The following is a 26,349-nucleotide window of genomic DNA, read 5'->3' on the forward strand; positions in this document are numbered from 1 at the left end:
GGGGTATCAGGGAGACACGATAATATGGGTGAATGTAGTAACCACATTGTTTTTTCATGTGAAACCTTCATAAGAGTGTATATCAATAATACCTCACTAAAAAAAATCTGCACTGTGCAGGCAGTGATATGGCCCTGTTGACTGAGAGCATGTATGTGAAAGTACTTAGGCAACTCTAACATGCAAAGCAAATGTAAGTCATTGTTCATATTTTATATGCCTATTACTAAAGTTTCATAATAACTTTTTTCTTTGCCACTTTTAAAGTAAAGTATGATGGGTAGATACAATACAGGCTTGCATTTGTAGTTTTTAAAGCTAATTCTAAAAACAGTCGTACAGTTCAAAGAGTACAAACCAAGAAAAGATCTTAGTATTCTAATGAGACTGAACCATATTCACTTCTCAGTTATCTAGGCCCACCAAAATTCCCACACAGTAGACAGTTTTTGATATGTTTATTTTCTTTGAGGATGCTTATTATGAAGAGCTGGGAGAGAAAGGGAAGGGCAGTTGTCTAACTAGTTATCCCTAAGTGTCTCTTAAAACATGCCTTCCTAGAGCACAGCTTGAATTTAACAACTCCACAAATAATAAAGTAGCTTAGCCAAATAGAAATAATTTAGAATTTACTATTCTGACCTTGACTTGGACACCTGCTGAATAGCTCTGTCCTATATGCTTATATGGCCATTGGGCTTTTTAAAATATCTCCAATGGTTTTGGCTCAGTAGACACAGCCAGATGTTTCTGTCTCCACACAGGGTGTTTGGCAGAGTTTGGAAAAGATGAGGTGGAATCTGTAGTAGAAACTAAAGATCGATCTTGGAAAAATACTCTATGTAAATGCAAAATGAATGAATTGTATTTCATAATAAAAAGATGGGGGCAGGGGCTGAAGTAGATTCAGCAGACTTAATGGTAAGGAGAAGAGTCTTTTTTTTGCCTTAATTTAAATTTCTTGAACTCACTACTGGCAGCTTTTGCTTGCACGTGTTTCTCTGCTTTTTTAGGTTCAAATACAAGGTTGCAATCATTTGTTGAATCATATTCTTAAATTATAGGCAAGATCTGTACCCTATACCATGCAGATTTGTGGTTACAATACTCTTAGATCCATATACAAGTTACATGCAGTCCTTTAATTTCATTTGACTAATGTGATTTTCCAAAGTATGCCTGTCTTTAATGTCTTCATTTATGATTTTTTTCAATCAATAACAATGGAAAGTAAAAACTCTTAGCAACACTGGTCATAAATAGCAAGTAGAACATCATCTTCAAAACTTTTTTCCCACTCACATTACTTTTTGGGCCAAAGTAACTATTTTCCTTTAGCCATCCTCAATGCTTTGATTTATCACTCCTCACCATTAATATTAGACATGAAGTGTTAATTAAGCACAATATATTAATGTTCATATTTCTATAATTTTAAAACCTCTTCCCTGACCTACAAATTGTTACTTTCCTTTAAGCCTCAACTCATTTCTCCCTATATTTTTTAGCATTGAATCACTTGTCACAGTTTGTAATTATGAATTATATAATTATTTGATTGTGGTTTGTCTCCACTACCCACTACCACAATAAGCCCCTAGAGATCATGATCTGTGTCTGTTTTTATATCCCCAGTGCCTAACATGCTTCCTGGAACATAGTACTAAATAAATGTTTATTTAGTAATTAATCAGAAAATAACTTCAAATATTATATCCTTAAATTATTTCCTAATCTCTTTAGCCACTATCCCTATTTCTCACACCACTCACAGAATTAAAATTTTCCTCTTCTATATGTCAACACAAATTTTCATGTTATTTGAAGGACCAACTGTACATTCAGGTTTGCCTGGTACATCCCTAGTTTATGCTTATTGTTCTGACATAATTGTTAATAATGCTTCTTTCATTTTCAAAAGTGTTCCAGTTTAGACTGTAATTAAAATGGTCAACCTCTATAGAAGTTTGTTTCAGCACTTCCTAAAGCCACTTTTAGCCAACATTTTTTATTAGTTTCCAAATTCTTTGAGGACAGGATTATTTCAGGTTTACCTTCCTAGACCTAGGGCTTATCATAGTGTCTGGCACTCAGTGACTGTTCTTTTCAGTGAAAAGACATTCCTGCAATTGCAAAGAAGTTTGCATTGTAAAGCAAGCAAAACAAACACAAAAAACACATGACACCTACACACCTGCAAACATTTTAGGACAGACAACAAACCTTTTTATTAAAATTTTGCTTAAGACTTTGAAAGGTAAATCCAAGTTTATGTCTACTAGGTCATCTATTTCTTTTCTACCTTTAGGTTATTGAGTAGGAAGCATTCACAATAATAACTAGTAATTTCAATGCATGCTTACTATGTTGTGGGATTTTCCCTGAGTTTAAATTTGCTATAATATGTGTACATGAACATGGTAAAGGTGCTCACATCAACGTCAATTTTAATAGAGTCAGATATCAGAGAGTAGAGGAGAAAAACATTCTGTGGTCCTTAGCTAAACTTGTCTTCTACAGGTACCTTCCATTTGCCAATAAAGTATGCAGTTAGTCTTATAAACAGTTGCATTTAAGTGATTTTGGAGCTTTAAATAAGTGCAGGGGGAAAATCTTGATGTCATGTGTTCACTAGAAATTATTTTGGAGGGAATAAAATGAAAGTCAGATAGTAAATGTGGAATTTATAGAGGAAATAAGCTTTAAAATTTGAATAACAAAGATTAATGGAAAAGTGAAAGTAAAATGGCTATGTGTTGGCTAATTAAGGGAAAATTTGCAGTCAGAAGTGGTAGCACAATCATTAGAGAAGTAATTATATGCTATCTGAATGTCAGTTCTGAGAAGTCAATTCTGTGTGCATATGATGTTTCCAAATGTGACACTTTTAACATAAGCATGCCATTATCCATGCTTAGATAGAGATGTTGGTTATTTTTTTCTCCTGTCTGTATAAATAGGATTGAAGTAGCTGGAAAATATTAGTACGCTGGTTACATAGATAGTCTGGTTTTAGATTAGTGAGCACACCTGCTATCTGAAAAGCATGTCAGTGCTCACAGGTCTACAGCCTTGCCTGTCAGTCTTCTTTTTCTTTTTAAACCAAATTCCTAGTGGTGTCTGTTGCACTCTTTACATATATCGAGAACCTACTATGTTCTGTACACTTTTCTAAAGACTTTCTCTGCTTATATTATTTAATCTCTGCCCTATAAGATAACTATCAGTGACCTCATTTTACATGTGGGGAAACCAAGACTCAAATTAAAGGAAACAATTTGGCCAGGTTAGAACTCAGAACTGCAGGGACAGATGAAAGAGGTGAGATGAGGAGTTTAGAAATAAAATTGTCCTTAATTCTTTCCTGTAAATATTCTTTTTAAAATGTTCTGGTTTCTCATGCAAACTGAGTTGATGTTTGCCTGTTTTACAATACAATAAATATAATTGCAGCAAATAAAAGAGGCTGCAGGTACAATTCATGAGTGTGCACAAATCTCTTTCCTTATCTGGAGCACACCTCTCTGTCATTCTTATTGCCTGCTTCAATTGCTTGAAAGCAATTTTAATGATTTTTTAGTCACCCCAGTAGATGTTGTCCCTGATATCTGGCAAAGAGTAGTACTGAAGAGGTTGTGCTCTTTAGGGGTGTAGCTCAACCTTAGCAAGAAGGATCAACTGCAGAACCTGGAAAAGCTTACCTGACAGAAATAAATAGAATTCTTTCAAGGATATATATATTCCTGCAGCCTTGTTGAAAAGCTATGTTCCTCTTTTTCAAAGTTGTTTCAGTATGCAGTTAATTTTAGCTGTGATTTTCCTGTCTGTGTGGGAATTACAGCATTTTTTCTATCCCTGAAATTTTTATTTTTAGAATTATTAGAGAATTAGAGACTTTATTTTTTAATGTAAGGTGAGTCCAAACATTTTAAGCAGAAAAATAAAATGTCAGACAACCTGTAGTTTCTCATGAAGAAACCTTGTGTTTTACAATGCTTTTCCAGAACTTCACTAAACATGATTATGGTATGTGTGTTTACTTGTAGAAACTGGTAACGTCTGAACATATCCAACCAAACAGGCAAAATCGTGCACCATCACTACCACCACATTTTACCACAAAGGAATGCCACTGCACATGGACTCCAAGCAGATTAAAAATAAAAATAGTTGATTAGACTTCAGACTGTCCTGAACGGGATGACGGCTACAGCTACAGTGAAGACACCAAAAATGGAGAAGAGTGCCTCCAAGGAAGAGAAACAGCAGCCTAAGCAGGACAGCACAGAGCAGGGCAAAGCTGATTCTGAAGAGTGGATGAGCTCTGAGAGTGACCCTAAACAAATGAGCCTTATGAGTGGTAACCACAATGAAGACAGCTGTCAACCTGGGGTTTCTCAGTTAAAGAAAGATGTGATTTCCTCCAAGTCACACCGCCAGCTCTGTAGATCACCCTGCCTAGATTGTCCAAGCTTCTCCCAGAGCAGCATTTTGCAGTATGGGACGCTTGACTTGGAAAAGGAATATCAAGCCAAGATGGATTTTGCTCTAAAGTTGGGCTATGCAGAGGAACAGATTCAATCAGTGCTGAACAAGTTGGGCCCAGAATCACTTATTAATGATGTATTGGCAGAACTTGTAAGACTTGGGAACAAAGGTGATACAGAAGGACAGGTCAACTTGAGTCTGTTAGTGCCTCGGGGGCCCAATTCCAGAGAGATTACAAGCCCTGAACTGTCTTTTGAAGGTGAAATAGAAAATATTGACAATTTGAGGCCTGTTGTCATTGATGGAAGTAATGTAGCAATGAGGTAAGCATGGTGTATTTTCTCTCTTTCTTTAAAACTGTCCTGAGTTCATAGAAATCATCTTCCTTTGCAAAGCACTAGGAGAGGCACTTGGTTGTTGTCGGTGGCTTGTGCTTTCCTAGGTGGACAGAGGCTAAAATGATCCTTCCCCGGCCTTTTCTCTCTCCTTTGAAATTGTTACCAACTTGTTTTCAGGTGTTCTGGAAGCAGCTGAGACATCACTGATGCTTCAGAGGAGATATAACCATTCAGCCTTTGTTCCTCTTGAGGTCCCCTCTCCCATCTCTACTTGGCTAGACCAATCATCCTGAAAATTCTTCTTTAATAATGTCACTTGGGGCCTTACTTGGGAACTTGCAGTAACTCCCAATTGCTCTTCTACCAAATTTGGATCCCTTTGCCTGGCTTTGTGATCTGACCTTTCCATCCTCCCATTTAATTGCATCTCTCACTTAACTACATTTACAGCAATTCATTAACAGTCTACATGTAAAGTATGCTGATTTCTGCCCTCACTACTTGTGTTTATATCATTTCCCAACCTAGGAGTGACTTCCTCCTTATCTCCAAACTAGCAAGTTTCTCATTTGATTATCCCATTTTCTTTGAAGGCCGGGATATTGTTTTATGTCTCCCTTGTTTCCCCCACAGCATATAGTATAATATTGGATGCTCCTATGGAGATACAAGGGAGCAGGGATAGGAATAAGTCTTATGAACCATACCATTGCTGTGTGCAAGACTTGTTTAACATGCTATCTGGGGGTACATTTTAATATATAGTTCTATTTAATCCTCACAGAAATTTAATCCTAGTGATGAGAAAACTAGGTTTTCAGCAAAGTGACTTCCCTGAGGTTACTTGCTATAGTTAATAAGTAGCAAACTAAGGGCATGGACTTCAACTTAACTCTTCTGGATTCAAATGAATGAAATGAAACTAACACTTAATATCTATTCTGTGCCAACTACTTTTGTATATGTTATTTAATCCTCACTAAAGACCCTACAAGGATGAACTAATTAGGTTCATTTTTGCAGGTGAAGAGACTCAGGTTCAGAGAGAGTAAGTGTCCAAGGTTACACAAGAAATAAATGACAAAGCTTGTATTAAAACCCGAATCTAACTCCAAAACTCCTTTGACAATATCATTCAATAATGTGTTGTTAAGAATATTTGATATCCCTCCTAGTAGTCGAAAATATATTTACAGATTTCCTTTTGCAAATCTTTTAAACAATGACAGCATCATCAAAAAGTGGGTAAAGCAGGTTAGACATCTCCCCTATTTTAATGACGGGAAACTAGAAGCTTAGTAACAAGAAAGTTAAATGACCTGCAAGGCAGTGGGCCAATAAAAAGGACAGGGTGATTTAAATGTTCTAAGAGCCAAAGGTAGCTCTACTCCCCTCCAACACGGATAAACTAGAGTAATTCCTGAGGGGAAGAGTTACGGGATCTGCCAAACTCAATCTCTTATGAGATTAGACCCTCAGAACACCTTAGATTGGACCTGTTTCCCAAGGCCTACCCTTCTTTAAGGGTTTTGTATTTTAGAGGTGGTGATGAAAAGAACCCAGGATTTATTGAAGACTTTGACTTTATGATGATACAAAATCTTCTTTGGCTTTGAACTACTGTTCAAGCATTGCTGGTTATAGCACCCTATGGTCTTTTTGTTTTGTAAGGAATAATGAAGAGATCAATTACCAAGGTAATTAGTTTCAATATACCTAGCCTGTGCCAGTAGCAAACTGTTATAGTAAGATGAACTATTGTCATTTGTAGAAGTTGATTAGCTAAATTAAAGATAACTCACACAATTTAAATAAAGAAAATAAAGAAAAAAGCAACCACTCAAGCTTATTTTTAGGAGCATATCAAAATAGTGCATAGTGGACCACATGATTTTTTAAATGTCCAGCTTGTCCTTGTTAGTGTCTCTTACGTTGTCTGACTAGGTAAGTTATTAATGAATCCCATTTATTCTGCAATCACATTTCACACGGTTAAAGTATAGCACCATAGTCTGCTTATGAATTTGTTAGTGCTGTTAACCTAATCTAATCTGGTATGTTTTCCCCATTGTCTAACTAACTTTATCATGAGGTTGATACTTCTTAGACAAATTATATACTGAAAAGTATTGTTACTCAGCATATTATGTGAATATGGGTTGAAGTCATGATGTTTTGTCATCTGTAGCATTTGCTTAACATTTGCAGTAGTGGTGTACCTGTGATTTACATACTGATATATGTGAAGATCCTAAAGGGTACATTCATTCTGAAATCTTTCTCCTTTGGGAGGAAAAATCAATTTCAGGGAAATTAAAGCTTTCAAATGTAAATGTCACCATATCCTTAGTTAAGTATGGGAGAAGCCCAAATATTTGAACCCTACAAAAAAAAAAATTGCAGAGGAAGAGGTCAGTAACCCATCTGCTAGGCAGAATTTGGCTTGAAACCTGGATCATGATATGTGTCTTGATCAGTTTACAGAACAAAGTAAGCTGTTGTCAACAAGACACTCTGTGACTTTCAGGTCCTAGGTTTTTAGGTTGCATTTTAGATAGGCTTTTAGGACCTAGCTTTTTTTAATTAAGGTATCATTGATATATGTATGATCTTATGGTTTCACTTGAGCAACACTGTGGTTACAACATTCAGCCATATTATCAAGTCCCCCACACAGACACACCACAGCCACTGTCCATCAGCATAGAAAAATGCTATAAAGTCACTACTTGTCTTCTCTGTGCTGTACTGCCTTCCCTGTGACCCCCCTACATTATGTGTGCTAATCATAATGCCCCTTAGTCATCCACCCACCCTCCCCAACACCTTCCCTTTGGTAATCCATAGTCCTTTCTTGGAGTCTGTGAGTCTGTTGCTGTTTTGTTCCTTCAGTTTTGCTTTGTTGTTATACTCCACAAATGAGTGAAATGATTTGGTACTTGTCTTTCTCCACCTGGCTTATTTCACTGAGCATAATACTCTCTAGCTCCATCCATGTTGTTGCAAATGGTAGGATTTGTTTTCTTCTTATGGCTGAATAATACTCCATTGTGAATATGTACCACATTTTCTTTATCCATTAATCTACTGATGGACACTTAGGTTGATTCCATATCTCAGCTATTGTAAATAGTAGGTCCTAGCTTTTTTTTTCATTGCAAATAATATTTTGAGGGTGTGGGCTAAAACAGGTCATACTGTAAGCATTACTTTATTTTCCCCTTTTTTTCATTTATTCATTCCTTAAATATTTACCAAGCACTAAACTTTGCACAGTGAGCTCTTATGTGGGACTTCATTGCCACCCTGATAAATGTTGAAAGTGAATTCAAATTCCTCTTGGGAATTTGGTACCTCTGATGGAATGCTACAGTGGTATGATTTTAACATACTTTCAATGGAATGCTATAGGTATTTTACACTTTTTATGGGGTAATTCTCAGTATATCAAAAAATTTGTATCAAAATACAGATGTAGGGTTCTCTTGTCCACTCATGGCATGAGCCAGGAGCTCTTTCCTCTCATTTTATTTCTAAATAAAAGCCTGTACCTTGCTCTCCTACATTGAGTGTTTGTGAAGCTCATTCTTCCGCTCCGCAAACAAGAACCCTGGCATCATCTTTGGGGGCTTGCCTGGGATTACCTCAGAGGTGAGTATTGGCATCCAAGCCCACCTTTTCTTTCACTGTCCTTATAGAAGGAAGCTGTCTATGGCACACAATGTTGGGCACTAATCAACCACTTAAGTGGGACTAGTCCAGCTGCCATTCTCAAAGTCTTGAGCAACTGGTTCCCCTGTGTCTCCCTCAGCAGATCCCCAATGTCCCTTGGGAGCCAGGAAAGTCTCCTGAATGGAGGCCAGGATTCCCTTTCAGAGGCATCTCCTTGGATGTGAGGGACTGAAGAGAGCCGTGGACAACTGCAAGAGTCTAGGCTGAGGCTGCATTTCAGTGGCTCTGCAAAGGTCTGCGTGTCTGGAATCAGGCCCCAAAAGCCCAACTGGGTATCCATGAGGAGTGTCTCTCTCTCTCTGTCTCTATGACTTCCAGCCTGCTTTTTCAGGCTGCCCTGGCCTCTGGGTGAGGCAAGGATGATCTTTACTTCCTTTACACACTCTCTATGTGCTTCTAACTTTGTCAATTTCATGGAACCAGATGCTCACCACCACAAGGTAGGAGATCTACACTTTGCTCTTATCCCTGACTTAATGCTGTACTCTTTATCTCACAAAATGTGTCTGGGCACCCATTAGCCACTTAAAAGATGATTAGTGTTGGCTAACAGTTTTAAGTCTTGGGTGAAAGGTTTCCTGGTGTCTGCTGCTCCTTGGTCCCCCACCTCCAGATGGATGGGAATGTCGGGAAGTGGCTGAGCCAATATCCTACTTTCCTATCCTAATTTGCACACTCTGAGGGCAGACTGGACTAGTAGACAGTGGTCCTTGTATCTAGGCTCCAGCTGATTGATCCAATGGCGCTGAGTGAACCTCTGGCTAGGCTGCTGCCATTGTGAGAGTCACAGATGGCCCCTGACCTCATGTCTCACAGATCAGATTTCTTACAGTGAATGACTAGCAGGCTGATTCCCAGGCAGTGGCAGAAACTGGTGTTTAAGAGTATAGACCCCCTCCCTTTAATGTCCACTGCAGTCTCTGAACAATCTCTGGCCTTGGAAAAAGTTCCCCTGCTCCCCATTCAAATCAGTCCTCTTAGGCCTGTGCCACCTCCTGTGTAATGTAAATGAAATCTGTGAAGTAATCAAACTGAAACCTTGAGCCCAACATGTAAATGGCATTATTCTATTGATTTCCCTATTTTAGAGGCAGTCATCCTGGGGCTAGGCATTTCCTTTTCTGCAGCCCCAGGGAAGCGAAACAGGCTTGTGATTCTAACCAAGGCTCTGGCAGCAAGAGGTCACACAGTCCCTGCACTTATCGGACAGGCAAGGTCTCTCAAGGAATGACTAAAGCTCATGCAGAGAAAACTAGGAAAACTCCCAAAAGGCATAAAGTAGGAGCACACTGGTAAGGTCCCACTAAATCCAGAGCTCTGAGGTGACTCTTGCTTAATGGGAAGGCAAAAGGGGAATCAAAGCAAGGTACAGGCCATACTGATAAGGAGTGGTTAAGTCCAGTAGGCCTGGCAGGGGAGGTGACTGACTACTGTCACCCAGGCTCCAAGGCGAGTGGACGCCCTCAAGCAGAGAAAGGCCGACCAGGTGTTGCACACCTGTCTTTCTCTTTTCCAGGTGGGAGCTTCCTGTTCAAGTTTAAAGCCAGACATGCCTCTGGCTTGCATTCTAAAGAACTGGGAGCAAATTTGATCCCCAGACCCTGAAAAAGTGCCTTATCTTCTGCACACAAGCCTGGCCTCAATACAAACTCTCTAATGGAGAGGCTTGGCCCCTGAGAGAAGTACACGATATTATAAGGTTATACAACTAAATATATTTTGCCGCAAAGAAGGAAAATAGTCAAAAGTCCTGTAGACTACTACAATATGGTACTAGTTTTCTAAATTTTTTTTAATGAAAATCTATTGTTATTGATGATGCCGGGGTTCTTGCTCACAAAGCTGAAGAATGAGCTTCACAAACACTCAAGGTAGGAGAGCAAGGTACAGGCTTTTATTTAGAAATAAAGTGAGAGAATAGAGCTCCTGGTTCATGCCAGGAGGGGACAAGAGAGCCTGTAGTGGTGCGTTGTCTAAGGGGTTTTATAGGCAGTTGAGGATTTTTTGAGAACATGAAAAACTTAGGGGTGGGGACTTTTTAAGTGGTTCCTGAATATTAAAATTTAACGTAAGGAATTTCCTGCCTTGATTTCTCTCTGGGACACCGGCGCCTTGGTCTGGGAGCACATCAAAGGGCTGCCTGCCCAGCCCCCCAAGGTGGGCTGAGGTATTGTCTACTTGCTAAAGAATCTTGCCTCTTGAACTTCCTGGGTGTTAAAATGCAATCATCTTTAAGATGGAATTCTTCCTGCCTTTTACCATGCTGTCTACAGCTGGGTCTACATGCTGTTAGTTGCTTAGTTTGCAAAATCACCTTGTCAGATCTGAAGGAGGAAAGACAGCACATAGGCCTGGACCTTTTAGCATGCTAAAGTGAATCTTACACATGGTTACAAATGATTAGCATAATAAAACGTGCTACTCTTCTTTATCTGGGGAATATTAACTGATATCACTGAAGAATGATTCTAGAGCTCAATGTTTAACATAGAGTTTTAGTAGGGGGGTTTCCTTGCATGTAGTTACATTTCTCTGACTGCAAATATCCCGCTCTGCCCCCTCCAGAGGCCCTCACCCTACTCTGACAACACCCATGGTCCCTGTCTCATTGGGTTCATCATTATCCTCAAAAATTAGGTTTTAAAACTAGACTCCCTGAAACAGAAGAAATTTATCTTTTATAATACAGCCTGGTTTTAAATGACTGGTGCTAGAATTCTACTTGCATTTCATTTCCAGTCCCCTGGACACACACAGTCCCTATCAGTTCAGAGCTTTCATCGGCCCTGTTAGTCTGGGGCCATCTAAACCTTAACCCAGTTATGTAAACTGCTTGCCTGTGGAATGTATTCTTGAAAACTGAGATACTTTTAGTCAAATAAGCTAAAAGGAAAGAAGGCGATTGGATATCAGTAACTCAAATCTTTGTATCAGTTTATCTGTGTATATGTTCTTTTATGAAAAATGTTGCTAACTGTAGTCATTATGTCTCAATCTGTATGTTTGTGTCTAAGTGTGTAAATGAAAAATATTTTTCTATGTCCAGATGGTATTAATAAAATTGATTTAAAGACAAGCGCTTGTGGAAACTGGGCATTCTAAAACTTTCAGAAAATTCTAATAGAAAATGTAAGATAAATTCCAATAAATTCCGACTGAAGTAAGCAGGCGAAGAGAAACAACAAAGGGCCAGGCAGTTTATTTGAGCGAATTCCCTGGGTGATATTCCACCGGTCTGGGTACTACAGGCCAGGGAAGTCACATCCAGCAGGGCAGGCAGCAAGTTTTTAAAGGCAGGGGGAGGGAGAGCAAAGGTGTACATTGGCGCGAGGATTGGCTCGTCTAGGGTACATGGGGGTCTCTTACTGGCCTTTAGCCAGGTACTGGAAAGTAACCACTAATCCTTTAGCTTGGGGGAAGGGCTCTAGTTGGGAGGGTTATCCGATCAGGTGCTGGAATGTTCGCCTCGTTTGGGGAGGCCTGAGTTTGTCCAGCAGGCTCACCCCTTCCCCTGATGCCTTCCGCCTAACAGAAAATATTAAGCATTAATGCTAATTTAAGTGAAACTGAAACGGACAAGTCCTTATGGTTATCAGCTGCCTAAGTTTACCTAAAGTTATTTAAGTTGATGTTATCTGTTAAATCTTTCAAGGAAAAATGCTTGAAGGCATGGTTTTGTCTAGTAATATAGCATAGTTGTTAGGAATGAATAAACTAAGTGTAGCAAGTGAACCTTATAATTGTGTGTAACAGTGTGTATACCTACAGCCTGAGAATCTTTGTGGTAACCTAAAACCTTAAAGTTTTGCTACGTTTATACATATTTTGTGCTTAGTGAGATTGTGCTGTAAAGCACACAGTTCCAGAAATTATAAAATGTGTTCATAAATATGTCAATCTAAAGAATGTGATGCCCGGGTTCTTGTTCACGAAGCTGAAAAATGAGCTTCAGAAACACTCAGGGTAGGAGAGCAAGGTACCGGCTTTTATTTAGAGATAAAGTGAAAGGACAGATCTCCCAGCTCACGCCAGGAAGGGAAGAGAGTCCGTGGTGGTGCGTTGTTTAGGGGGTTTTATAGGCAGTTGAGGATTTTTTGAGAACATGAAAAAAACTTAGTGGTGTGGACTTGCATCACCTGCCCTGTCCTCAAGGTGGGCTGGGTCACAGTCTGATTGCTAGGGCTGACAGCAGAGTCACGGGTTATACTGATACCCTTGCAGAACACTCAAACAATCCAGGCCAAGTTGCTTCTGGCCTTTTGACCTTTAGCTGATCTTACTGAAGATGTCTATATTCTTAGGTATCTTTCCCTAGAGAATTAGTGTGACCTTGACTTTGCATAATGCTTAACAGAGTTTCAATGGGGACTTCTGTGCCCATTGTTACATTGCTCTGACTGTAAATATTCCGCCCTGCTTTTCCCAGAGGACCTCACCCTACTGACTACACCCACCATCCCTGTCTCATTCCCCCCTCTACAGATGGAGACCCTAGCTGCTGCTAGGGAAAGGGGCGATGACCTCTCTGGCTGCTTCACGCTGAGAAAGGGCGCAGTAAAGGGTGCAGTTAGGTCTCCATCAGTGGTCATTTGAGAGGGCCTCGGAAGATTGGTGCTTCTATTCCAGGTTCTATTTCTATTACTATTTGCAGTTTTGTGGCTTCTAGGCAAGATAGAACAAATTGTGTTATTAGGTTAAGTAGAATATCTGGAGTTGGATTTTCCATTCTGGAAAGACAAACTTGATGAGATTAAGAATGCATGGTTGAATATGAGAACTAGAAATAGTAAAACTTTAATTGAAATGATAGGAGAAAACTAAAACATCTAGAAAATCATCATAGCCAGACATTTTGAAGAAGCTAGAATTCTGGATCGAGTTTATGTCCCAATGACTAGTATTAGGATTTAGTATGTATAAGGCTGCATTATTGAAAGAATATTTTGCTCTAAAATCACCATCATTTTTATTAGAAGTAATCAGATTAAGAAAATAATTAACACTTGGCTTTATTTGCATAAATGCAGCAAGAAGAGCAATTGATTACATAGGCTCTTTTAAATGTGCTTTGCTGGAACTTTTTGTAAGGAATTTCAGATTGAATTTTTAAAGGCCTCTTGAGGCCAGACAGCCAAGCCAGACTTGCCATTAGGTTTTGCCTGCAGTACCTGTAGATTTGGGTGAATTCCTCTCTTCTCAAGGTCCCCAAGACATCCAGAGGTTCCTGCACCTGCCAGGAAGTGACTTTCCTTACTCACCTGGTAAGGCTGCTGGGAACCATGTAGGCAAGGTACCAGGCCTGTTCTTCCAAGGGGCTTTGTTGACTTTATAAAGTCAACCTTAGTTCCTTAAAGCTGTTCATATCTGAGCTTTATGCACGTGTCTCTCAGGCATGACATTTCAGTCAAAGCCTTGGTAGTATAACCTGTGGTTTTAATTGGTCCACTTACAACGAAAGCAGATTCTTATTGAACTTATGCAAATAAACATACTGCTATGAAATATAAAAACAGTCACTGAGAGTTTTTAAATTCTGGAGGTATCAGGTAGAGAGAAAGATAAATGTTTCAATTTTGCTTATAAAAAGTCTTTACTAAACTGTTGTCAGCTTAAGAGAAAAAGCTTAAAACACTTTAGAAGTGAGCAACATTTGAAACAAAGTCACAAAATCACCTTCCTTAATTTACTTAATCTTATGTAACCAATACCTGTTCTGCAGAAATCTAGTTCTTTACTAGCTTAGGAGTACTAAAACAGTGGCTATAAATGACAAAGGATTTAAATGACAATGGTTAAATATCTGATGAGAGCTTACTGTATGACAGTTGACATAAGGATATTCGGATATTTCTGTAACACAAAACATTCAGTAACAAAGTTTAGCATCATTCCCTTTGATAGTGCTTTTCAGGTAATTAAGCAGGTAATTATATATCAGATAAATAAGCTAAATTAGCCAAATACTTTCTCCAATGAGAAAAAAATTCCTCTGACATGTTCCAGGGGCCCTCTGGAAAATATCAGAATTAACTCGAGGTAAAAGCACCTTTTTGCATTTGATTTTTTTTTTTTGGCATTTGCTTAAATAGGATTATAGGTTGCCATGAAGCAATACTTATCCATTTAACCAGAATGACAACAAAATACCTCACAGGCAAATAAAGGTTACACAGTTGTTAGCAAAGTTTAGCTTTTAGTCCTTTTAATATTAAGATCTCATTTTCTTAAATACTCCAAAAACTCATTGAGACTTTAAGCATGAGAAAGTGCTTTGATAAAACAATTAGAGAACTCTTTGCAATCTTTCAATATTAGGAGCAGACTAAGTTAAGAAATCTTTGACTTTTTAACTTTAAACAAAATTCTAATTTTGCTGTGTACTTGATACCGAGCTGCACTGTAGAACAATTACTTTCTTTTATCAAAAGACACATTCTTTAGCATGCAGAAATGTTTTCCTTATTACTTTAAGTAGTTTTAATTAGAACTTACAACCATTAGGTACCTTAACTTTTAGTGAACACTGAGGAGGAGGCTATTATAAACTGTTACACTAGCATTCTTTGGATTGACAAATTTATGAACATTTTATAATTTCTGTTAACTATGAGCTTTACAACACAATTTCTCACTAAGCACAATGTATATCTTCTTAACTTAGCAAAACTTTAAGGTTTTTGGTTACCACAAAGATTCTCAGGCTGTAGATAGGTATACACACCGTCACACACAATTATTAACAAGTTCACTTGCTACGTTTAGTTTACTCATTCTTAACAACTATGCTAGACTACTTACAAAACCTTTTGTAAGATAAATTCTAGCCGGAATAAGCAGGCAAAGAGAGGCAACAAAGGGCCAGGTACTTTATTTAAATACCCCCGGGTCATGTTCTCGCAGCCTGGGTACTACAAGCCAGAGAAGTCACTCCCAGTTAGGGAGGTGGGGCGCTTATAAGGGATTAGGAGGGGGAGGAGTGGGCAAGCTATCCTAAGGGGTGTTGAGAGGTATGATTGGCTAAAGGTGACATAATAGTCAACTAGAAACTTTTTTCCTTCCAAAAGGAGGCTGACATCCGGGTCTTGGCACATCAGGATGGAATTCAGGAAGAGCTGTCCCCTTTCCATATATGGCACGGACTTTGGGGTCTGGTCTGTTCTCCCCCTATGGCATCTCTCTGTTCTGTTTGCATGTCCTTGTTTTTCCTTTCTCCAGCCTTTTGGTCATAATGGGCGATGACTCAATCTGGCTACTTCTGGCTGACAAGGGGCGTCGTGGGAGTTTGAGGCTGGTATTAGGCCGAAGGAGGGGGTTCAGTGGAAGAGGTGCGTAACGGTGAAGTAACATCTGGTTGGTGGCAACTCGGGTCATCTGGGTTAGCTGCTGTTGGAGGAACCTGAGGACACAAGGGGCAACTAAGAGTAAACTACAAACTGTTATTAAGGTGCCCAGTAAGGGCATTAGCCAGGCTGTTATGAGGGACTGGAATTCTGGATCGAGTTTACATTTCAATGACTAGTATTAGGATTTAGTATAGATAAGACTGCATTATTGAAACAATACTTTTCTTTAAAATCACCCTTATTTTTATTAGAAGTAGTTAGATTAAGAAAATAACTAACAGTTAGCTTGATTATTTGCATAAGTGCAGCAAGAAGAGCAATTGATTACATGGGCTCTTTTAAATATGCTTTGCTGGAGCTTTTTGTAGGGAATTTCAGATTGGACTTTTAAGGGCCTCTTGAGGCCAGAAAGCCAAGCCAGACTTGCCATCAGGTTGTGCCTGCAGTACCTGTACATTTGGGTGAATTCTTCTCTTCTTGAGGTTCCGGCACCTGCCAGGAAGTGACTTTCCTTACTCACCTGGTAAGGCTGCTGGGAACTCTGTAAGCAAGGTACCAGGCCAGTTTTTTTAGGGGGCTTTGTTGGCTCCATAAAGTCAATCTTAGTTCGTTAAAGTTGTCTGTTCATATCTGAGTTTACACACGTATCTCTCAGGTATGATGTTCCAGTCAAAGCTTTGGTAGTATAACTAGTGTTTTTAATTGGTCCTCTTACAAGGAAAGCAGATTCTTATTGAACTTATGCAAATAAACATACTGCCATGAAATATAAAAATAGTCACTGAGAGTTTTTAAATTCTGGAGGGATCAGGTGGAGAGAAAGATAAAGCTTCAATTCTGCTTATAAAGGCAGTCATTTACTAAACTGTTGTCAGCTTAAGAGAAAAAGCTTAAAACACTTTATCAACAACATTTGAAACAAAAAGTCACAAAATCATCTTCTTTAGCTTACTTAATCTTATGTAACTAATACCTGTTCTGCTGAAATCTAGTTCTTTACTAGTGTAGGAGTAATAAAACAGTGACTATAAATGGCAAAAGACTTACAAATGACCGTGGTTAAAGATCTGATGAGAGCTTACTGTAAGACCATTGACATAAGGAAATTCTGATATTTCTGTAACACAAAACATTCAGTAACAGTTTAGCATCATTCTTTTTGACAGTGCCTTCCAGGCAATTAAGCAGGTAATTATATATCAGATAAATAAGGCAAATTAGCCATATACTTTCTCCAATAAGAAACAATTCCTCTGACATGTCCCAGGGGCCCTCTGGAAAATATCAGAGTTAACTAGAGGTAAAAGCACTTTTTTGAATTTGATTTTGGGAAGTTGTTAAAAGTTTTAAGGCACTTGCTTAAATAAGATTATAGGTTGCTATGAAGCAATACTTATCCAATTAACTAGAATGACAACAAAGTACTTCAAAGGCAAATAAAGAAGGTTACATAGTTATTATCAAAGTCTTAAAAGATTTAGCAGATAAACATTGATTTAAATGACCTTAGGTAAACTTAGGCAGCTGATAACAACAAGGACATGCCCGCCTCAGCTAAACTCAAATTAGCTTTCATGCTTAACATTTTTTTACTAGATTGTCTGGAAGTTCTAGAATGCTCAATCTTCACAAGCGCTTGTTTTTAAATAAAATATTTTTCATTTATACACTTAGACACACAAACGTACAAACTGTGATACAACAACTACAGTCAGCAACACTTTTTTCATAAAAACACATACACAGATAGACAAACCGATACAAAGACTTGAGTCACTGATATCTAATTTCCTTCTCTCTTCTCAGCTTCTTGTCTGTGGCTTCTGGAACTAGAGGGCGGGAGGGGCGTGTTCTGGTGGGGGAAGAGGGCGGTGAAGGTGGAAGGAGAGGGGGAGGGGTGGTGAGGCCACCGGAAGAGGAGAGCAGGACAACGGCATGGTTGATAATGCAGGAATTTAAGATGGAGGCGACACGTGGGAAGACAAAGGACTTAGAGATGGTGGTGGAGAGAGGGAGAGGGGATTGCGAGCTGAGGGAGGTGGGCGACTGAGGTTCTGGCGGATCTGAAAAGGACGGACTGAGCAGAATAACAGGCTGACAATCTTTAACTGGAGATCGGGCCAAAAGAACCTGAGTTATATAACACTTAACATAAAGGTTTTGACGGGAGTGCAAAGTCCAAAAAGCCTGCACATGTGGGCTTTCATTCTACTTTCCGCTCTGGTGGCAATAATTAGTTAAGTCGGTGAGGAGGCTAAAATCAAAAGTTCCCTCAGGGGGCCAGCGAGATTGGTTGTCCAAGGGATACTGAGGCCCGGCCTCAGAGCAAAGGAAGACTAACTTCCATTTGCGAATTTCCCAGGACAAACAGAGTAGCCAGATTAGAAATGAGACACCGCAGCCGGGTCTGAGCCTCTGCTTTCATGGGCTGGTTTCCCATGTCTGCATTCACTTCCCAAAAAATATCCCGCTGAGAGGAAGCACCCAGCGTCCCAAGTGCACCAAGTCAGGGGAGACGGCCTGGGAGCCTGGGTGAGGGACGTCTCCCCCACCGCAGGGCCAGGGGCGAGTATCCCGGATACTCGCAACGGAGGACTGAATGCCCAGACCTGGACGTAGCTACGATTTTGGACGGACCAGGTGAAATGGACTTAGGAAGGGAAGCAGACCGGGGAAACTGAGGGACTCACCGGAAAATAGTCCACGCAGCGGAGAGCAGGCTGAGGTCCTGGGTCGGGAAGGAGGGGCCGGGCCGCCAGTGGCCGGTAGGGGCCTCGTGCTCACACTCCTCCCGGGTTTCGGCACCATCTGTAAGATAAATTCTAGCTGGAATAAGCAGGCAAAGAGAGGCAACAAAGGGCCAGGTACTTTATTTAAATACCCCCGGGTGATGTTCTCGCAGCCTGGGTACTACAAACTGGAGAAGTCACTCCCAGTTAGGGAGGTGGGGCGCTTATAAGGGATTAGGAGAGGGAGGAGTGGGCAAGCTATCCTAAGGGGTGTTGAGAGGTATGATTGGCTAAAGGTGACATACTAGTCAACTAGAAACTTTTTTCCTTCCAAGAGGGAGGAGGCTGACATCCGGGTCTTGGCACATCAGGATGGAATTCAGGAAGAGCTGTCCCCTTTCCATATATGGCACAGACTTTGGGGTCTGCTCTGTTCTCCCCCTATGGCATCTCTCTGTTCTGTTTGCATGTCCTTGTTTTTCCTTTCTCCAGCCTAACACCTTTACTGAATATTAGACAAAGTCAAGCCTCTAAGCATTTTATTCTTGAAAGATTTAGCAGATAACATCAACATCAACTTAAATGACTTTAGATAAACTTAGGCAGCTGATAACCATAAGGACATGTCCATTTCAGTTCAACTTTAATTAGCATTAATGCTTAATATTTTCCATTAAAATTCTCTGGAAGTTTTAGAATGCCTAATTTTCACAAGCGCTTGTCTTTAAATCAATTTTATTAGTACCATCCGGAGGTAGAGAAATCTTTCATCTACACGCTTAGACAAACAAACATACAGACTGAGACATAATGACTACAGTTAGCAACACTCTTCATAAAAAGTACATATACACAGACAGATAAACTGACACAGAGACTTGAGTTACTGGTATCTAATTGCCTTTCCTTTTAGCTTATTTGACTAAAAGTATCTCAGTTTTCAAGAATACACTCCACAGGCAAGCAGTTTATATAACTAGGTTAAGGTTTAGTTGGCCTCAGACTAACAGGGCCGATGAAGGTTCTGAACTGATAGGTGTAAGAATATAGTGATTTATCCTCCATTTAACCCATGGTCCCAAGCACATAAGCTGGTGAGAATTATGCCTGAGCTTGCCTGGGGCTTGACTGGGCTTACCCCTCCTTATCTCTAAACATCCCAACCCTCCCCCAAAGGAACAGGCCGAGCGGATCCGCCACAATAAAAGGCACCACGCTGCTGCCCTCTCTTCCTCTCTCTCTCTCTCTCTCTCGCTCTCGCTCTCGCTCTCGCTCTCGCTCGCTGCTTTCTGTCTCTGTCTCTCTCACTCGCTGCTCTCTCTGTCTCTCTGCTGCCCTCTCTCTGTCTCTGTTTCTCTCTCTCCCTCCCTCCCTCTCTCTCTCTCTGCTCTCTCTGTCCCGCTGCTTTCTCTGCTCTCTCTCCCCACCCCTGTCTGGGGCAGCCACTGTCTCTCTGTCTCTTTCAGATAATAAAATCTCTTGCGTGGGCCCTTGTCTCCCGAGTCGTTCTGGGTAAGGAGGGTCGCGGCGAGATACCCTTTCAATAGGGACTGTGTGTCTCCAGGTGGCTGGAAATGAAATGCAAGCACAATTCTAGCTCCAGTCGTTTAAACCCAGGCTGTATTGCACAAGATACATTTCTTCTGTTTCATGGAGTCTAGTTTAAAAACTTCTCAACTTTTGAAGATAATGAACCCAATTAAGTAGAATAGATTTCCACCAAAATAACTTAAAAAACTAGTTCCATATTGTAGTTCACGGGACTTTTGACTATTTTCTTTCTTTGCATTAAACTAAATTTAGCTGCATAACCTTATATTGTGTACTTCTCTCAGGGGCCAAGCCTCTCCATCAGAGAGTTTATATTGAGGCCAGACTTGTGTGCAGAAGATAAAGCACTTTTTCAGGGTATGGGGATCAAAATTGCTCCCAGTTCATCAGAATGCATGCCAGAGGTGTGTCTGGCTTTAACCTTGAAGAGGATGCTCCCATCTGAAAGAGAGAGAGAAAGACGGGTGTCCAGCACCTGATCAGCTTTTCTCTGTGAGGACGTCCCCTAGCTTTGGAGCCTAGGTGACAGTGGTCAGTCACCCCCTCTGCCAGGCCTACTGGAATTAACCAACCACTCTTTACCAGCGTGGCCTGTACTTTGCCTTGATTCCCCTCTTGCTTTCCCACTAAGTAAGAGTCACCTCAGAGCTCTGGATTTAGTGGGACCTTACCAGTGTGCTCCTACTTTACACCTTTTGGGAGTTTCCCTAGTTCTCTCTGCAGGAGCTTTCTTTGAGCACCTCCTGCCTGTCTGATAAGTGCAGCGACTGTGTGATTTCTTGCTGCCAGAGCCCTGATCTAAGTCACAGGCCTGTTTTGCTTTCCTGGGGCTGCAGAAAAGGAAATGCCTAGCCCCAGGACAACTGCCCCTAAGGAAAGGAGATCAACAGAATAGAGCTATTTACATGTTGGTCAGAGGTTTCTGCTTGATTACTTAACAGACATCATTTACATTACACAGGAGAAAGTGGTGCAGGCCTAAGAGAACTGCTTTGAATGGAGAGCAAGGGAACTTTTTGCTAAGGCCAGAAATAAAATTCAGGGGCTGCCACGGACATTTATGGGGTGGGGGGGGCTATACTCTCAAACACCAGTTTCTGCCACTGCCTGGAAATTATCTCGCCAGTCACCCACTATAACAAATCTGATCACTGAGACAAGAGGTCGGGGGTCATCTGCGACTCTCACATAGGCAGCAGCCTAGCCAGAGGTTCACTCAGCGCCATGGGATCAATCGGCTGGAGCCTAGATACAAGGACCACTGTCTACTAGTCCGGTCTGCACTCAGAGTCCGCAGATTAGGATAGGAAAGTAGGAAATTGGCTCAGCCACTCCCCAACACTCCTGTCCATCCGGAGGCGGGGGATCAAAGAGCAGCTGACATCGGGAAACTTTTCACCTGAGACTTAAGACTGGTAGCCAACGCTAATCGTCTTTTAAGTGGCTAACGGGTGCCCACACACATTTTTGTGAGATAAAAAGTGCAGCATTTAGTTAGGAATAAGAGCAAAGCATGGATCTCCTACCTTGCGGTGGTGAGCATCGGGTTCCATGAAATTGATGAAGTTAGAAGGGAGTTAGGGGTGCCCCCTGCCTCACTGAGGCCAGGGCGGCCTGAAGAAGCAGGCTGGAAGTCCCAGACAGAGAAAGAGAGATGCTCCTCATGGATACCCAGTTGGGCTGTCAGGGTCTGTTTCCAGACACGCAAGCCTCTGAGAAGCCGCTGAAATGTAGCCTCAGCCTAGACTCTTGCAGTTGCCCACAACTTTCCTCAGTCCCTCGCATCTGAGGAGATGCCTCTGAAAGGGAATCCTGGCCTCCACTCAGGTGACATTCCCGGCTGCCAAGGGAGACAGGGGATCCACTGAGGGAGACGCAGGGGAACCTGTCGCTTGAGACTTTGAGATCGGCAGCCAGGCTAGTCCCATTTAAGTGGCTGACAAGCGCCCAATTTTGTGTGCCATAGATGGCTTCTTTCTATAAGGACAGTGAAAGAAAAGGCAGGCTTGGATGCCGATACTCACCTCCAGACTTGTCCCAGATGAGCCCCCAAAGATGATGCCGGGGTTCTTGTTCACGAAGCCAAAGAATGAGCTTCACAAACAGTCAAGGTAGGAGAGCATGGTACAGGCTTTTATTTAGAGATAAAATGAAAGGACAGATCTCCCAGCTCACGCCAGGAGGGAACAAGAGAGTCCATAGTGGTGCGTTGTCTAGGGGGTTTTATAGGCAGTTGAGGATTTTTTGAGAACATGAAAAAAACTTAGTGGTGTGGACTTGCATCACCTGCCCTGTCCTCAAGGTGGGCTGGGTCACAGTCTGATTGCTAGGGCTGACAGCAGAGTCACAGGTTATACTGATACCCTTGCAGAACACTCAAACAATCCAGGCCAAGTTGCTTCTGGCCTTTTGACCTTTAGCTGATCTCACTGAAGATGTCTATATTCTTAGGTATCTTTCCCTAGAGAATTAGTGTGACCTTGACTTTGCATAATGCTTAACAGAGTTTCAATGGGGACTTCTGTGCCCATTGTTACATTGCTCTGACTGTAAATATTCCGCCCTGCTTTTCCCAGAGGACCTCACCCTACTCTGACTACCCCCACCATCCCTGTCTCAAATGCTAGTGGAACAATTTACAGTGGCCTACTTCTTAGTGTTCACTGAAAATTAAGGTTCCTAATGGTTTTAAGTTCTAATTAAAACTACTGAAAGTAATAAGGAAAACATTTCTGCATGCTGAAGAATGTGTCTTTTGATAAAAGAAAGTAATTATTCTAAAGTACAGCTGTTTAAAGAAGAACTCTGAATGTAAAAGGAAGTTGTAGAAAGTTTGTGGAAGAATTGATGTGGTCATGCTACATAAAATTAAAGGAAATGAGTCTCAATATCAAGTACACAGCAAAATTAGAATTTTGTTTTCAGTTAAAATGAAAAAGTTGTCTTAAACTGTTAGTCTGCTCTTAATGTTGAAAGATTGCAAAGCGTTCTCTCATTGTTTTATCAAAGCACCTTCTCATGCTTAAAGTCTCAGTGAGTTGTCTGAGTATTTAATAAAATGAGATCTTAATATTAAAAGGACTAAAAGCTAAACTTTGCTAACTGTAACCTTCTGTATTTGCCTTTGAGGTATTTTGCTGTCAATCTGGTTAAATGGATAAGTATTGCTTCAATGGCAACCTATAATCCTATTTAAGCAAGTGCCAAAGAAACTTACAGCTTCCCAAAGTCAAATGCAAAAAGGTGCTTTTACCTCTAGTTAACTCTGATATTCTCCAGAGGGCCCCTGGAACATGTCAGAGGAATTTTTTTCTCATTGAGGAAAGTTATTTGGCTTATTTATCTGATATATAACTACCTGCTTAATTAGCTGAAAAGCACTGTCAAAGGGAGTGATGCTAAACTTTGTTACTGAATGTTTTCTGTTAAAAAAATATCCAAATTTCCTTATGTCAACTATCTTATAGTAAGCTCTCATCAGATCTTTAACCATTGCCATTTGTAAGTCTTTTGTCATCTATAGTCACTGTTTTATTACTCCTAAACTAGTAAAGAACTAGATTTCAGCAGAACAGGTATTGATTACATAAGATTAAGTAAACTAAGGAAGATGATTTTGTGGCTTTTTGTTTCAAATGTTGCTGATAAAGTGTTTTAAGCTTTTTCTCTTAAGTTGACAACAGTTTAGTAAATGACTATCTTTATGAGCAGAACTGAGACATTTATCTTTCTACCTGATACCTCCAGAATTTAAAAACTCTCAGTGACTGTTTTTATATTTCATAGCAGTATGTTTATTTGCATAAGTTCAATAAGAATCTGCTTTCGTTGTAAGTGGACCAATTAAAACCACAGGTTATACTACCAAGGCTTTGACTGAAATGTCATGCCTGAGAGACATGTGCATAAAGCTCAGATATGAACAGCTTTAAGGAACTAAGGTTGACTTTATAAAGCCAACAAAGCCCCTTGGAAGAACAGGCCTGGTACCTTGCCTACATGGTTCCCAGCAGCCTTACCAGGTGAGTAAGGAAAGTCACTTCCTGGCAGGTGCAGGAACCTCAGAATGTCTTGGAGACCTTGAGAAGAGAGGAATTCACCCAAATCTACAGGTACTGCAGGCAAAACCTGATGGCAAGTCTGGCTTGGCTGTCTGGCCTCAAGAGGCCTTTAAAAGTCCAATCTGAAATTCCTTATAAAAAGTACCAGCAAAGCACATTTAAAAGAGCCTATATAATCAATTGCTCTTCTTGCTGCACTTATGCAAATTACCAAGCCAAGTGTTAATTATTTTATTAATCTGGTTACTTCTAATAAAAATGAAGGTGATGTTAGAGAAAAGTATTGTTTCAATAATGCAGCCTTTATCTATACTAAATCCTAATACTAGTCATTGGGACATAAACTAGATCCAGAATTCTAGTTTCCCCAAAATATCGGCTTTGAATTCTCTAGATGTTTTAGTTTTTTCTTATCATTTCTATTAAAGTTTTATTATTTCTAGCCATGCATTATTAATCTCATCAAGTTGATCCAAAATGAAAACTCCAACTGCAGATGTTACTACTTAACCTAATAACACAATTTGTTCTATCTTGCCTAGAAGCCACAAAACTGCAAATAATACCAGAAATGGAATCTGGAATAGAAGTGTCCATCTTCCGAGGCCCTCTCAACCGACCAGTGATGGAGACATAACTGCATCCCTTACTTGCACCCCGTCTCAGCATGAAGCAGCCAGAGTGGTTGTCGCCCCCCTTTCCCTAGCAGCAGCTAGGGTCTCCATCTGTAGAGGGGGGAATGAGACAGGGATCATGGGCTTAGACAGAATAGGGTGAGGTTCTCTGGAAAAAAGCAAGGCAAGATATTTACAGTCAGAACAATGTAACTACATGCAAGTTAACCTACCAAAACTGTACTAAACATTAAGCTCTAGAATCATTCTTCAGTGAGATTAGTTGATACTCGCCCGGTAAAGGAAAGTAGCCCATGTTTTTATTATGCTAATTGTTTGTAATCATGTGTAAGATTCACTGATTAAGTCCCTAAAAGAGACTTAAAGTCTCATCAAGGACAAACATCCTGAGGCCACTTTTAACAAGTCCACACCCTGAGCCCTTTATCAGTTCCCGAAACACCTCAACTGCCTATAAATTCCCTGGACAATACAGCAGCCCGGTCTCTCTTGTCTCCCGCCTCCTGACATGAGCCAGGAGCTCTTTCCTCTCATTTTATTTCTAAAAAGCCTCTCCCTGGCTCTCCTAAAAAAAAAAAAACAGATGTATCAAAATATTAACAGTATTTTGCTCTGGTTGGTAGTGAAATGTATTCTGCAGCAATTTTTTAATTTTTTGTGTAGTTTCCACATTTTATAATATAAGCATATATTTTATAATAATGAAAAAATTTATTGAAAATAACTCACATACAATATTGTATTAGTTTGATACACAACGTAGTGATACTATATTTATATACACTATGAAAAGGTCATCACAATAAGTTGTTACCATTGTTCACCATACAAAGTTGTTACGATATTATCGACTAAATTCCACAGGCTTTACATTACATCCTGTGCCTTACTTCTTTGATAACTGGAAGACTGCCTCTTAATCCCCTTCTCCAATTTTGTCCATCCCTTCGCCCCATTCCTCTACAGCAACCATCAGTTTGTTCTCTGTATCTATGAGCCTGTGGATGTTCTGTTTTATTTATTCATTTGTTTTGTATTTTAGATTCTACATATAAGTGAAATCATACTGTTTTTGTCTTTATTTGTCTGACTTTTTTCGCCTAGCATAATACCTATTAGGTAATTTCTTTTTTTATGACTGTTGTCTATACATACCACATATTCTTTATCCATTCATCTATTGACACACACTTCAGTTACTTCCATATGTTGGCTATTGTAATAATACAATAAACATAAGAATACATTCATCTTTTCAGATAAATTATTTTGTTTTCTTTAGGTAAATTCCCCGAAATGTAATTGCTGGGTCATATAGTATTTCTATTTTTAACTTTTTGAAGAACCTTCATACTGCTTTGCATAGTTGCTGGATTAATTTACATTCCCACCAACAGTGTAAGAGGGTTTCCTTTTCTCCACATCCTCTCCAATACTTGCCATTCCTTTTCTCTTGGATAGTGGCCGTTCTG

At 40.2% G+C, this 26,349-nt stretch overlaps 1 protein-coding gene and 1 long non-coding RNA gene across 3 annotated transcripts in view; one reads left to right on the forward strand and one right to left on the reverse strand.

Moving 5' to 3' along the window:
* ZC3H12B (zinc finger CCCH-type containing 12B) overlaps positions 1-26,349 on the forward strand; it is a 267,790-nt gene that overhangs the window by 221,734 nt on the left and 19,707 nt on the right. Inside the window, exon 4 of the mRNA XM_036892719.2 lies at positions 4,047-4,811. Coding sequence (XP_036748614.2) covers positions 4,201-4,811 — 611 coding nt within the window. The 5' untranslated portion in view covers positions 4,047-4,200. The remainder of the gene's footprint in view (positions 1-4,046; positions 4,812-26,349) is intronic.
* On the reverse strand, positions 12,523-18,856 carry LOC130681889 (uncharacterized). 2 transcript variants are annotated; one of them, XR_008995130.1, is made up of 4 exons: positions 18,783-18,856; positions 18,592-18,709; positions 13,727-13,788; positions 12,523-13,220 (listed from the first exon to the last, which is right to left on the reverse strand). It is a non-coding gene; the product is annotated as an uncharacterized LOC130681889 (long non-coding RNA). The 2 variants fall into 2 exon arrangements; XR_008995129.1 differs by having other exon boundaries at positions 12,523-13,788.

This window comes from Manis pentadactyla, chromosome X (genome assembly GCF_030020395.1).
Source record: "Manis pentadactyla isolate mManPen7 chromosome X, mManPen7.hap1, whole genome shotgun sequence".
In the NCBI taxonomy this organism is placed as follows: domain Eukaryota; kingdom Metazoa; phylum Chordata; class Mammalia; order Pholidota; family Manidae; genus Manis; species Manis pentadactyla.